The sequence below is a fragment of the Helicoverpa armigera genome, chromosome 21 (assembly GCF_030705265.1).
Source record: "Helicoverpa armigera isolate CAAS_96S chromosome 21, ASM3070526v1, whole genome shotgun sequence".
NCBI classification, from domain to species: Eukaryota; Metazoa; Arthropoda; class Insecta; order Lepidoptera; family Noctuidae; genus Helicoverpa; species Helicoverpa armigera.
In genome coordinates, this window is record NC_087140.1 from 2565369 (window position 1) to 2581097 (window position 15729).

The 15729-nt window shown below is 36.3% G+C and overlaps 1 protein-coding gene across 3 annotated transcripts in view; it reads left to right on the top strand.

The window, feature by feature from the left end:
- Window positions 1-15570, top strand: part of LOC110375929 (neuropeptide F receptor) — an 83681-nt gene extending 68111 nt beyond the window's left edge. For 2 of the 3 annotated variants that reach the window (XM_049848984.2, XM_021334232.3), the window contains 3 exons: window positions 6615-6842; window positions 12034-12267; window positions 14595-15570. In XM_049848984.2, the coding sequence (XP_049704941.1) occupies window positions 6615-6842; window positions 12034-12267; window positions 14595-15275 (1143 nt within the window). In that variant the 3' untranslated portion in view covers window positions 15276-15570. The remainder of the gene's footprint in view (window positions 1-6614; window positions 6843-12033; window positions 12268-14594) is intronic. The other variant, XM_049848985.2, reaches the window with a different exon arrangement.
- Window positions 15571-15729: the final 159 nt, after the last annotated feature.

Sequence of the window (15729 nt, forward strand, 5' to 3'; positions counted from 1 at the left end):
AGTCGCTCCAAGCAAAATATTGGTACTCAAACAGATTCGGTGACTGGAAGCCAACACCAACATAGTTGGGGAATAGCCGGATGGATGATAAAATGAGTCATCATCATCAGCAGGCGCATAGGGTAGGATAGTTTCACTACTGGGGAGAAACACTTGTATGACGGGGATTTTCTGTGCACTTACTCACTATGGTAAGGCTGACCCCACATTAGGCGTGCGCGATCCTCGGGCGTGTGAGTAGCGCGGGCGTCGCGAGCACGCTGCATGAACGTCGCGTTTTGCTGCCCTGCGGCATGTGTGAAGAGTGCAAGCGACGCGGCGCTCGAGTTGCGTTCTTACCCCTTCGCCTGCTATCCCCGCCACCCGCTAAACGCCTTAGCAGTTAAACGTCAAGGAGAGCGGCGCGTGCGCGCCGCGACCTCGCTGTAGGTAAATGCCGCAGGGCAGCAAAACGCGACGTTCATGCAGCGTGCTCGCGACGCCCGCGCTACTCACACGCCCGAGGATCGCGCACGCCTAATGTGGGGGAGGCCTAAGCCGGGACTCCACCGAAATGTTTGCATTAGTTCACGAATAGGCAAAATGTACGTATCTGTGAGAGTCCACTTCATGTGTTCGTACTTGAAACCTGCAGTTTTGCCAAGATTTTCAAAATGTACGCTCTCAATTTGTCATTTCTTGGTAGAGCCAGCAAATCAAAAGAAACAGAAGTGTTGTATACTGGGCGTCACTACCGCACACCAGGAAAATTTCGCTCTTGCGTTTATATACCATATTTTGTGTCACACGTAAACAGGACGACAGTAAGTAAAAAAAGTCCACCGAAAAACTTTCAAAGATCTGATGAACGAACAAATCAGACCTGACTTGGTCAACTGGGGCCAATCAGAGCTCTATGAAGCGATCATATGCTTTGGCTCCTACTGTTATTGTGGTTTCTGAAAATTTATTCACCTCATTCAACGATGAATGTAATTCTGATGGTACTATTAAGAACACTTGCTTAGCGCAGAAGCTGACGTTGGCAGGCCGATTCTTTTGACTTCTACCATTGGTTTTTGTGCAATGCACACCTGCAATGCATGCTGGATTAGGATAGGATACAGGTGGATAGGATTTGCAACAGAAAACAATTCTGTCTTTGTGATTGAATGACATCAAACGTAGTTTTATATAAAAGGTGTTTTTTTAGACTTGGCTCGGGTCTTACTGAGACTGTTCGTAATCGTGACCAGTGTATTTGCGATCAGAAGTTGAAAGTAAGCATGTCTCTGGTATGCGACGCGCAATTTGTACGTTTTCAGACGCATAAAGCATTTTACGTGTGTATGGTATTAAATCGAGAAAGCTCCCATTTCTTATCTGCACTTTGTATCTGGGCTAAAGCTACAGAATCCTACATTACCTACCTACCTCACGCTTAGCAGCACTTGCGAGAGACAGATCCTCCTTTCTTCTAGGATTAAGTTTACATACTTTGCATCAGAAAAAATAATGAAGGTCTACTTAATACTATTCACTCAAAGTAATTTGTTTTAAGGCCACCACATTAGTGGAAGAGAAGATAAACTATGTTTATAATCCTGATATAAACTCCATCTGTAACTTTAAATGATAATTAATTGTTATACTAAAGTCATCATTTTTGACATAATATTCAAAAAATAATTTAGATGGCACCGTTTTAAATTTGGCTGAGAACTATTATTTTCCTTTCATCAAGGTAATAATTATAATTGGATTTTGATGTGGCACGGCAAACTGACAAACACTATTGAAATGTCCATCGAAAAATTACACTACGTGTTAAAATATGGTGAATTACGGAAAATACACAACTCCATCTGTTGAAATAATAATCTTCTATAAAGAATGTATGGTAATTTATTGTCATTTACCACCTCGCTCCTTTGACAAATTTTATGTATTTTATTTAACACAGATTACCACAGATGGAGCTACTTTAACCTTGGCTAAACACAATTTTCATTTTTTTTTTCTTCCGAAGTTACTTATGAAGGTGTGATTTTCTGTGTAAAGGTTAATAATAGGCCGATCAACTAATATAAGTACAACATTCAAATGTACAGTTTTGACAAACAGATTGCGTGTCGCAATATTTTACATCTTGAATTCACAAAATTAATCATATCTTTCGATAGAGTGAATCGATTTCGATGAAACAAAAACTAAGTAATACCCCAAGTTACGTAAAATTTTTGTATATAAGCATTGTCTGCATTGAATTCGTAGATTTTACGTGAATCCCGAACGAACAAACAGATAAACAGATAAACAGACAAACAGACAAACAGACAAACAGACAAACAGACAAAAATGACAAAAATGATGGAAATGGGTTCTGTTAGTTATCCTTTAACATGCTGGCTATTTTTTTTGCCAATTTCTTCAATGTACAAAAATTACTTTTCTACAGATTTATTATATGTATAGATTACCTGGCAGCCTAACTCTAAAATCACTATCCCATCTAGGCTAAATGATATTGATAAATAATTTTGATCACAAACAATTGAACATCTCTTAGTTTAACTTTTGCCTTAAAACTGTAAGCAAAAATATATGAAGACACCTAACTATCTTTCAAATAAACTTTAAACCTATTCTAAGATCCACAACATTGCGTACCGTACTCGTCTTTTAGGTCACAAGGCAATCCACTACATTTCATCCAAGAACGCCTAGGATTAAACAGAAACTTTCATACTCAGTTAAAGTTATCTAAGCTAAGTATTATAAACTTCCAGCCATACAACAGACAGAATAAAAGCAGGACAATCTTAAACAGAAAACTTGAAGAATTCTGCGTAACTTGTAGAACATCTTTGAATCTGAAGCCAGAATAATAGTTTGCTTTTCTTTAGAAGTCTGAAGACAACATAATTTTATAGACGATGTAGTTTTTAGTTTTCTCTATTGGTTTCGGAAAACGTAAGGCTAGGAGGCGGTTCAGGGCTGCGGGATTGTTTGAAAGATTGCCTAATGGTCCTGGTATACAAAGGTCTCCAGAAGAACCGAAGTGGGTCTTTATCAGTGAATATCTGACACTTCGTTAACTGTACCTAGAGTAGGAGGGGTCATCTGATGATTTTCCGTCTCCAAAAATAGGAAGCAATCAAAAACAGGGGTATTTGAAAGAAAGGCAAAAAATACAAGAGATATAAAAGAAATAGATGAAAGTATGAAAATACTAGTTATTTCCTCGGTTTAAAATTCTGAGAATTATGTATCTACCAACGAATTTAAAACTGCATTATAGTTAAAAAGCTCGACACAAGAACATGAAATAAATATTAGAAGAGAAATCTCTTAGCAACCTAACCAGGGGTTGCAACCAAGAAAAATATATAAAATAATAGCTAGTTAACTGCAATCAGTCCATTAATACTTCAATGCCACATGAAAGATGAAGATTGTGGTATAGAACAGAAACCATGACCTGAATATCGCTGGGTTATTGATTGTGGGCAATTTATTTGCTTGAAGGCTTTATCGCTGTTCCTGCATAGCATCGAATTGCCTTGAAGAGTAGTGATCCCTATAAATACATGTCCAAGGCACCTTGGGGAACTGGTGTTAACTTAGAAGAAATGTTTATGAAACTACATCTTTGCAAGATTTGATGAAGGTGAAATAAACTGCACTTAATTTTAGGGAAGATGTGGTTGGTTATCTTATGTAATAAGTAGAGTGAGCTGAGAGATCGAGAGATTTTAAATGTAGCATTGCTATGACTGAATGTATCATAAACATTAGTATCCCTATAGCAAAACATAGAAGAATCAAGTTCAAAACTCTAACAGCAAAGCCTATTTTATTCCTCATGAAATTCACATAAGACCTAAATCCCTTAAGTTATGTTTCCTAACCAAACTCAATGACGAGATTTTTCCACCTGACGTCTCGATATTTTTTGAGATCAGCCACACTCCACCATTTGTCACCCAAATCGTTTTACTGGTCCCCTAAGAGTAGCCACACTGCGGACTAAATAGTTGGCCGACCCGATGGTCGACATTTTTTTTTTAAGAAATTCTTGATTCCAGTCAAAGTCTTCAGTCGGGCTGATACCGGCTACCTGATCTTTGTAATGTGCGTACTACCATTCATCTTCATACTGATCCATGAGCCCAAACTGAGTGTTGACCGACTAAAAGTTTGCAGTGTGGTCCATCTCATAGCAACTTAAATCATCAGGAGACCCATTCAAAGCAATACCCCCAATTTTTTGTTAAGATTTGAATATTTTTTGTTACGCAACCGTTCCGTTTTTACTAATGAATAATTTTGAAAATTAACGACTGAAGGGCTTTCAGAGTGGAATAAAAAGAGTGTTTTGTCGTGAACCAAGTAATTTGTTTGCCGGTAAGTCCTTTTGGGACTTAACTTCTTTCAGAATTTTGTTTAAAAATTGCTAAGAGTGGTTTGACCCCTGATTTCCTTTGAAAAATATATTTTTATTCTTCTAATTCCTTTCCTCGCCTTGTAATATTTGTTTGGTATACATATAAGTAGAGAAAATTCAGCAAATTACACTTTATGAGTTTTTCGACCTTGCTCAGGACCTATATCAATAAAACCTAAAAGGAACGATAAAAACTTGTATCCTATCCAATCCGCTAACCGAAGGATGGAGTTCAAAAGTATTACTATTGGAAGGCGTTAGTGGTGGTGTAAAAGTTAAATATAAACTAAAGACGTATTGCTTCTACTTAAGTGACACTAAGTTCTGGGAAAGTAATAAACAGCTCTTTGAAACTTGGATGGAATACTCAATTATGGTGTGCAGTATATTAATTGCTTTTTCTTTAATAAGGAATGTGAGCCTTGGAGTTTCCTGAGTGAAGTTGTAATTTTTTCTCGGATATGTAGGGCATGTAATTAAGATGTGTAGCTGTGTTCGTTGATTACATACGATTTATTTTAATGAGTTAATTAATGGTGTTTTTGAGATGGTGACATGACAACTCTTGAAAGTGGCAGATGATTAAAGTTTCGTCGAAATTAAGGATTTCCACTACTATTATAGAACGGTGTCACAATGTGATGATGCAGTTCCATATAAATAGCTCCATAATTTTTAATGGACTTTGAATCACTATATTGACCTCATAAAACCACCGTAACATTTCTTGACAAAAACACCATAGCCTGATATCACCTATTACCACCTAGTCTTCAAAATATTATCGTCTTCCAAAATGACTGCTGTACTGCCCATACCTTCCGTCTTTGTCCCCATAGGCCTTTTCGAAGATAGGCTATGAAACGATATTCAAAACATTTATGGGATTATTGCAAGTTGTTTGGCAAGAATGAGGCGATATCATAATATTGTTATGGTGGGACGTGACTTCGATTTTCATGAGGGAATAGCTATGGAGGATATATAAAAATAAAGTATAGCATTGTCAGTGTTATCTGTGAAAAACTTGATGGGTAATAGTAAGCTTTTGGTACGTTTATACACCTGCTTCTGGTATGTCCTGAATGTTCTAATACTTTAAGCTTTTCATTGAAGAATTTCGAGATTTGTCTCAGGCAAAGAAAAGGCATAGTACCTAATTATGTTTATAAATTTGAAATGGTATAAATAAGTATCGATAGTTCTTCAATAAGACGCTGAACTGGAAAGGACGCGGCATCAACATCAATGGCGAACACATCTCTCACTTGAGATTTGCTGACGATATCGTCATCATGGCGGAAACACAGCAGGACCTACAACAGATGCTGAACGACCTGGCTGAATCTTCTCTACGCATCGGCCTACGGATGAACTTGGACAAAACCAAGGTCATGTTCAATGAACATGTTCTACCGGAACCGATTGCGATACACGGCGCCGTTCTCGAAGTTGTTCGGAAATATGTATACCTCGGGCAGACATTGCAGTTAGGTAGAAACAACTTTGAGGACGAGGTGAATAGGAGAATTCAGTTGGGTTGGGCTGCATTTGGGAAGCTACGTCGAGTCCTAACATCGTCGATTCCACAGTGCCTAAAGACAAAAGTCTTCAATCAGTGCGTCCTACCTGTCATGACTTACGGAGCCGAAACGTGGACACTGACGGTACGGCTGGTCCACAAGTTTAAAGTCGCTCAGCGGGCTATGGAAAGAGCTATGCTCGGCGTTTCTCTGAGGGATCGCATCAGAAATGAGGTAATCCGTCAGAGAACCAAGGTCATCGACATAGCCCACCGAATCAGCAAGCTGAAGTGGCAGTGGGCTGGCCATATTAGCCGAAGAACCGATAACCGTTGGGGTAAACGAGTTCTAGAGTGGAGACCGCGCCTCGGCAAACGTAGTGTAGGACGTCCGCAGGCACGGTGGAGTGATGACTTGCGCAAGACGGCTGGCAGGAGCTGGATGCGAGAAGCCGAAAATCGATCTCAGTGGCGTGCACTTGGAGAGGCCTATGTCCAGCAGTGGACTGCGATAGGCTGATGATGAGTTCTTCAATATGTATGTCTTGAAACCGTAAAACCGTATTGCATATGGACCCCAAACGATATCATCTACATATAGATTTTTCTCCTCCTCAAGACTCAAAATGACCTCCAAAAATAACACATATTTTTCTCTTGTTACAGGGGCTGGAGCCCAACCAAAATCTCACCTTAAACGCATCAGCAAGATGGCTGATAGAAGCATCCAGAGGCATCCAAGACCCGAACATCTTACTGGAAAAATTCTCGCAGAACAAAAAAGTGGATGATCCGACTAGAGCGTTACTTCTCACGTTTTATGGTATCCTGGTAGTCATTGGAGCAGTGGGCAATGCCCTTGTTGTTATATCTGTGAGTTTTCCATGTTGTCCTGTGAGTAATTCTTGATTTTTGCAATTTAGTTTTGCATCTATCATTTTTACTAATAGCTGCATACAGAAGAGTTGGTATCTCATCGCCTACTTCTTTTGTTAAATGTTTTTCGTTTATTTATTAGGTAGTACTCATTTTGGTTTTGATTTGATTTATATTTTGTATTTGTGTACAAAAATGCTACATTAATTTTACATACATTATTTAAAAAAGAGAGTTTAAAAAGCACGAATGTAATATTTCGGAAATAGACTTTCCATCGTATTTTTGCTTGTCTTTGCCTATTAAAGCGTTGAATGCACTTGTTTTGTACCTCACAAAAGGTCATCTTAGTTAAATTATGAATGACTACTTTGCCATCTCCTTTATTTTGTGAATCATAAATACACTTACATACTGTTTCAAATCGTTTATCACAAGCAAAATAATTGTATTAATAGTAAATATCAAAACTAATTTTAGAGAGGAAGTTATGTCAGTTATATTTCAGTAAATAAGTACACGAATATGAAATAATTACTGATGATATTCTATTGACTTTGACGTGAAATGATTTGCTGATAGTCAATAACAAATTCATTTCTAACTAGTTGTAGGATAGGCTTTGATTCATCAGACATATTTATTCTTTAGTCCTTCACACTGACAACTTTTAGTCGGCCGATAGTTTTATGGGGCTCATAAATTGGTATGGAGAGGAGACGATTGGTACGCATATTACAATGATTAGGTATCCGTCCTGCATTAGATAAAAAAAAAATAGAAGCAACCAACGTGCAAACTATTGGCTGTCATTTTACCCTGCGTTTTGTGGGTGCTCTTAGTTTCACTATCAGCCTTTTTAATTGCTTAGCAAGTAATGTTTTTAGTCAAAAAATAACCGATATGAAATCTACGCATCAAATATAATTATCTAACCTAGCGATAATTTTTCCATTAACACTTATAACTCATACTATTCGTCCAATTATTTCTGTTATTTTCTTATCGGAAATAAAACAACTGTATTTACGAACCATGGACATAAACACAAATACTGTAATACCATTTTCTTGTTCCAATAAATAAGCGGATTTATCCTTATACTCGATCAAGAGATAGACAGAATATGTAACAACTAAATAATATCCTTATCGAATTGGCCACGTAATAAAAATAGAAAAATAGCCTTGTGACCAATTAGTCGGTTTTGACTATCTTTGTTTTTCTTTTGGTATACTATGATCTAATTTAGAAAAAATCTAGTGGAAATTGCCTGACCTTGAATCGAATACGTCCTTTTTTATTAAAAGGTGATTTCTAGTAATAAGTCAATGAGTATTAATGGTCCCGTAGGTACTATCAAAAAACCCCCATCGCAATAATTGTACAACGGCTGAGTCGATTTTGACCAACAACTAGCTATTATCACACCGATGGAGCACGAGCTAACATCTTAAAATAAGCCGCATCCAAATTAATACATCCGTTTAAGAACTACGGTGGCACAGACAGACAGATCAGTTTACGTGGGGGTGGGGAGGAAATAACGAAAGCTATGCCGGTTCTAGTATTTTACAAGCGCGATTTTAGCTGACGTCTAAAATCTAGTTAGTATTTAACACGATAACTGTTCGTTAGACTGATAGTCGACTTTTATTTGCTGACCACTGATGCTCGTGATAGGCTTAACATGAGGAGGTAAGGAACAGTTTCGGAATATAATATGGTTGCCACCTTTGATAGACTTAATCATACATATTTAAGGAAGGACATGAATAATAAGGGAGTAAATGTCAGTATGACGAGGGGCACGGAAGAATTGAAGTCCAAAACATATTGCAATAATATTATAGAGGTATTTATGACAATAAAAACACATCATTATCATTTTAGCCATATTCCACTAAAGTAAAACAAATATTTACAAAGACGTTAAAAATCTACTGCTTATTGATGAAACCTACAAATTAGAAAATGTACCAATATTTTTTTCCTTGATGACATTTTATGAAGTTGGCTACCTTTAACTTAGATAATTACTTACCCATAAACCGTTAAAAGTGCAATTTAGTCAATCGCCTTTAAGCAAGCTCCTTAATTTTTACTTTCATTTTATCTGTAATAAAAAAGAGGAAAGCAAGACACATAAATATTGTGCTGAGAGTAAATTGTCGCGTGCTGCACGGAATAGTTCCAGTTAGTCTAGTTCACGCAACTCCCTGGTTTAAACCTCTTTTCACCGAAGAAAGTTGACAAGATCATGTCGTACTCTTTCGAAGGAATCTGTGACTGTATTATAGGTATCTTATCTTGTTCGTTATCTACAGGTTTTGTCATTGGAATGACATTCTGGGTCTATACCTAGACAGATATATTAGATAATTCGTAATAATATTCCAAATGCGAAATGTCTCTGTCTGTCTGTTTGGCTTTCTGGCCAAAACTGTTACTGTTGCATCCTTGGTATCGTCCCACTGCTGGGCACAGGCCTCCTCTCACACGGAGAAGGATTGAGCGTTAAACTACAAAAACCATTTAAATGTTATGTCCTTAGAAAGGACCATAGGCTACTTATCATCAGGTATGACAAGAAGAACCATCAGGACATAGATGGAACCGAAAGCAAAAACTAGTTTTAAATACCAATGCGTAGAGTGTGAGTTTTATTCCCCTGCAGAAAGGTTTCGGTAAATTTCACTCGGTATTTTTTGATTTGTGTATGAAGGTTTGTCATAGACCCACAAATGGCTATATGTGGCGATAAATATTGATTCTGCGATATATAGGAGTATTTATAGGTGCACCCCTTTCTAAGCCTTTAGAGTTATATAACCTTTGACAAGACAATGTACTACATCAAATATTAAATATTTGTACCTACATCTCGGAACAAATATGGCGTTCAAAATTAAAATGAAACCGAAAACGGTACGTCGCTTCAAGTTTCAGCCTAAGGGTATTTGTGAAATACCATTTAATATGTATAAGTGAGGAAATGAGGCCTATATTAGAAGTAATTCTTAATATGAGAGACGATATTAAAATTCATGTAAATTGTAACAAAGCTGCGAATTGAGCTGAAGATCTTGGTCGTTCATTTAAACGTGCTAATCTGAGGAATAGGTAATTGAAAAAAATATTTCAGTGTAAGGCACTTGTCTCACCGGCAACGATTAACGAGTAACGAGTAGAGCTAGAACTAGAAACGAGTTAGCGAGGCGCGGGGAGCGAGTGCGTAGTTCCGATATTTGTGTAGCTCGGCTATAAGCGAGTGCGCGAGTTAGGCGGGCGATTACTCGCATCTCTCGCTCGTTAGATACGCACTGTAGAGAAATGACCACTGGTTGCTCTCTCGGCGTGGGTTCTAAACGCTTGGCGAGTGTTATCTTTCATAGCTCATGTCGCTCAGCGACAAACTAGTGAAGCGAGTGCTCGCTGGTAGTGTGAACAGTCAGTGATCAACTATTTGTATATGCATCTCTTTTGTTCACTTGGAAAGTATATCTATTGTACGTTTCTTGAGCGAGGAAATAGCCGATAGTTAGTCGTTTTCTCGTCGTTGGTGGGACAACTGCCTTAGATAGCTCCTATATAGAAAAGGCAGTAGGCTACTTTATACCTTCATATGAAAAGTCATTTCGACGGGATGCGGGTAAAACTGCTGGAAGGAGCTGGTGTCAGATACAAAATTAGAAATTAAGAGCCATTGTACTCAAAACAGATTCTCATTATAATTTCTCAGTTGATTGAAAAGTGCCAAAATAATAGAAGACTTGTTTAATTAATTTTTGAGTGATTTCAATGTTTGAATAGAAAATGAAACGAGTAAAATTAAAGAAATCAAAATTAATTATGAAGATTACAAGCAATCAAATTGAAGGGCTTGTATTTGACACGGATTTTAATTAATAAACAAATAATTATTATTTGAAATTAGTTAAGAAAATATTCCAAGAGGAGACCTATAAATGATGAAAAACTTAATTAAAATGTCAATTTTAAGGAAATAAAGCGCAAAATAAGGTTCAAAACTTTTTTGGTTAATTTAATATAACCTAAAGATTCTGGCCTATCACGGTTGTAGGTCACAAATACTCATTACATATAGGTATGAATTTTGTTTTAGTAGGTTCTTATATTGGAAAATATAATAAATATTGCATAACACACTGCTTAGAAACATTGGCAGATGACTAACACGTTTGAAATAACTTAGTTCCTAGAAGAGTCTACGTGAGGCAGAAACACGTAAACGTAGTTCATGGAATACACAAGTCTTCGAATTTCATTGAACAATATCTTCACTGTTTCAATGTTTTATTTCATTGGCAATAAATATTAACACTTCAAGAGCAAACAAGTCTCAATTTTCTGAATAAGTAATTCAATAAACCCTACCAATAAACTTCATTGCATTGAACATCTAAAAGATACGAACACACTTATTTCCACATCTTGATAACATAAGACATACAGATATTAGAAGCTCGAATACATTTTGCAGACAAAGATAACGAAGACAATTCAAATATACATATATTACCATATCAATATGTATCTAATGGAGTTTCCATAGCGGCTGATAGAAAAAGACATATCAGCACAAAGCTTGATTGACAAAAACAGATTGGTTGTAACATTAATACGGATTACAGTACATCAACATATGTAAGTGATGTTGATAACAACGTATCCGCAACAACCTGTTTCATTATCAATGGTTTTCTATTGCCAGAACACGAATATAATACTGATAACAGTGAAATGTTGCTGATAGCAGCTCGTATTGATTCTGTGTGGTCAAGATAATTTTATTAAAAATTCCAGACTCGATCTCTGTACTGTCGAAATACGAGATAGCGAATTTTCGTTGAAAAATTTCCAGATAAATTCAAAAGATCGAAGTGTAAATATTTATGTAATGGAAATAGATGAAATATTGTATTTACCTGATGTTATTTATGTCATCATCAATCATGATTTTGGGCATTCAATTTTGATTTCAATTATGTTCTCTCTTGATTAGATTGACCATTTGACCAATATGAATATAAATAACCAGAGCCAACAATTATGTCATCTACATATATGAATATAACTCGCAATCCCAATTTAGAATTATGCGCTTTTATAGACTACCCTGTCTTCTCCAACTCTTTATTAAGATGTATTTTGGTCTTAAATGTAATATATTTTTCAAAATTTTCAGGTAGTTCGCAAACCAGTGATGAGGACAGCAAGAAACATGTTCATTGTCAACTTGGCAGTATCTGATGCCCTGGTCTGCTGCGTTGGTACACCCCTGACGTTGATGGAGCTGCTGACCAAACACTGGCCTCTGCCAGACTGGCCGAGCCTTTGTAAGGCCTGTGGAGCTATACAAGCGATATCAATATTCGTATCCACTATATCCATTACTGCTATTGCTTTGGATAGATATCAGGTAAGGGATATTGTTTGTCTTTTAAGATATTTTGCGTTGTGTAATGCATTTTGTATTGTAAATGCTTCTTTAACTGTGAATTTTAATAACCTTGATGTGCTTGTAAGAGGTAGGAATTAGGCATTATGTATATGGGGCTTATGTTAAAATTCTATGTTTATTAAGCAAATCAATAGATAGGAAGATTATTGAAATCTGAAGTATCTTATAGTTTAGGATCATTTTATAATATGATTATTTTCATTTTTTATGTGTTTATGGAAATCTTTTTAGTAGGTATAATTCCATGTTTTTGAACATTTTATAGTTCATCTTTACTGCATAGTATTTTATAGCCTACAATTTTATTTCTAAACTCACAAAAGAATTTCTCGCGTACATAAGAATTTTATATTCCAAGACATAAAATTGATACAATTTATGGAATCGTGCTTGCATGGCGCTGAGCATAGGTTCGTTAAGGCTATTCAAGTATTTTAAAATATAGGTTTTCAAGTTACCTTTTGCTTCATGTATGTATAATATGTATAAAATGCCTCAAGTTTTTTTAAAGGAGTAAAACTTGCTAGTTTTATTACTGAGAATTTTCAATCCATGGCACGCATTAAAAGTTCCTTACATTACATAATGTTTTTATAATTTAGGCTTCAAAAATTTACGGAAGGTGATCAATTCGAAAAATTCCTATCTTAAAAAAGACTTCTCATCCTCATTTGCCTAACCTTTTCTAAGAAACTCTTCTACCTATCCAAAAAAAAATTCTTCATTAAACTTACGTTGATCAAACAAATCCAATATTACTTTGATCCACAAATCATTGGATACTTTAGTTCTACGCAAGTAACGTCATAATGAGCCTATAAAGCTATTCCCATCCAATCCGATTTGCGTAAACCGTTTATATCATTATTTCAACCGATTTTAGATCCGGGTGTTCTATACCTCTTTAGAGGTGTAACAAAAATAATCTTGTGTTTGATGCTAAAATTGGAATTTGAACTAGTTTCCAGAATTCTTATGTTAAGCGTTGTAGTGTAGTTGTACTGTAGATCTGTTTCTGTTTGTTGGTTCAGATATAAAGGGAAAATGTTTGGGAAATTGTGGCACTTTTGGTTTCTAGATATTGAACTTTATGATACTTTGTCTTAATTTTTACCATAATTGGTAAATCAAGTTTCTATATCTTCAACGTTACATAGAATATACATCCCGAGTCCCGTGTCCCATAGAATGTGTCCCCATAAAGTATTGCATTATGTGATCTGGGGATAGTGTTTCTTTCCAACAGTTAACAATTTTTCAAATTGGTTAATTAGCTTCGATGTTTTTAGGATACCAACCTTTATATTTATATAAATAAGGAAAAAATATGTGCACAGAAAATACACCCAAATATTTAACAACAGTTATTACTCCTCTGTCATAGCTCAGTCTAGATATCCTAACATTAGATACGTTATATTGATTTCTCGTGAACACTATCAACAACTTTATCTCTTGAGAGTAGTAATGAACTCAGCACTACACTCCAAAGATAGCGATACAATATAACATACTTCATTATCTCGTGCATGAAAAACTTCATGATAAACCTTTGATATTTTAAAGAAATATTTGATAACTAGCCTCTACTGGTTGCACCCGAAATTCATTGGAGCTAGTAACAGACCAGGATAAAAAGTAACCAATTTGAATAGCCCTCCTCGATAAATGGGGTATCTAATACTGAAATATTTTTCCAAATCGGCCCAGTAGTTCTTAAGATTACAAACCAACAAACTCTTCATAACATAAGAATAGATGTCAGTATAGAACATTTTGATCTTACTATCAATCTTTTCATCTCATACGAAAGGCTCATTATTCTTCGAATCACTTGATCTTTCCATACCTTTATTTACTAAAGATTGTTACAATAGGAATATATTTACTAAATCTATTGTTAGTAAATCAACAGAGGCTGTAACCCCAGCATTTGTTACGTTCAAAGCAATATCATCTTTCACGAATGTTATGCCTAGTCGGTTTCGTAGTTATATATTGGAATATTCGATATCCAAACCGTTTTGAGCATAAATCTCTTCCAAGAAACCTTTTTGGATTTATTTTATTACTAGCTTCTGCCCGCGGTTTCACCCGCTACCCGTGGACACTATTACTTTCCTGGATAAAAAGTAAAAGCCTTCCCGTGTAAATAAACTATCTAACAAAGAAATAATTTTTCAAATCGGTGCAGTTTCTGAAATAAGGTCATTCAAACAAATTTCTGTTTTACAATATTAGTATAGATATCTGTTCTATATGCTCATTTTATGTTTTGTTCACAGCTCATCGTGTATCCAACTCGTCCTGGTCTCCAAACGATGGGTGCCCTCGTCACGATGTTCTGCATCTGGGTCACCGCCTTCACCCTCGCATCACCTCTCTACATCTTCAGAAGCCTCAAGACTCACTACCTCGGCCTAATCGGCATGGACTCTCTAAGCTTCTGCATAGAAGACTGGCCCATCGAAAACGGCCGAGCAATCTACTCCGTATTTAGTTTAATCTTCCAATACTTACTGCCAGTTTTAGTTGTAGTACTTGCGCATGTCCAAATACATAGGAGGTTAAGAGGAAGGAGAAGGACCACGAGGAAAACCCCAGCGATTCTCATAGCTATAGCTGTTACTTACGTCATAAGTTGGCTGCCTTTGAACGTGTTCAATCTGGTAGCAGACTTTAGTGCACAGCCTTTTATGGAGGAGAAAACGATGACAATAACGTACGCGGTGTGCCATATGTTTGGGATGTCCAGTGCAGTCTCAAATCCTCTCCTATACGGGTGGTTGAATGACAACTTCAGGAAGGAGTTTGAGGAGATACTGTGCTGTTGTAAAAAGAGGCCGCTGAACAAAAACACGAGGATAAAGAGCAGGAAGATGGACACAGAGTTGACGGCACTGGCGCAGTTGGAACACACAGTCACCGCCAACACGAAGACATCACAATGCTCTCAGATTTTCTGACTAAAGGCCTGTTGTAAATAGCACGAACCCATAAGTGTTGAGATGCAAAGCATTTGAACTTTAGTGTCAATTTTAATAACGGTGTAAAAAGTTCCTTTAATTTTCAAGTTGTTAGATAATAATTTGTCTTGTAAATACCTGTAGATATACTGTATTATGTACTTGTTAGTGATAATATTGTACTATACGTTTTTATGAGCCCAAAACGTAGAGTACTAATATTTGATATGAAGCCTTATTTCGGTTAGTTGTAAGGATCATTTTTTATTAAATAAACTCGTTGGAGAAAAATGTATCAATTGGTTTTTTTTCTACATGAATAATACAGCTGTTGTCTGGAAAATTGGCTACTTATCTATTTCATGTAACAATATTTTTGTTGTCTGGCTTATCTTTGAAATTGAGATGTCAACTGTTTTTGATGTTATGACTGGTATAATAGAATTTATGTTTC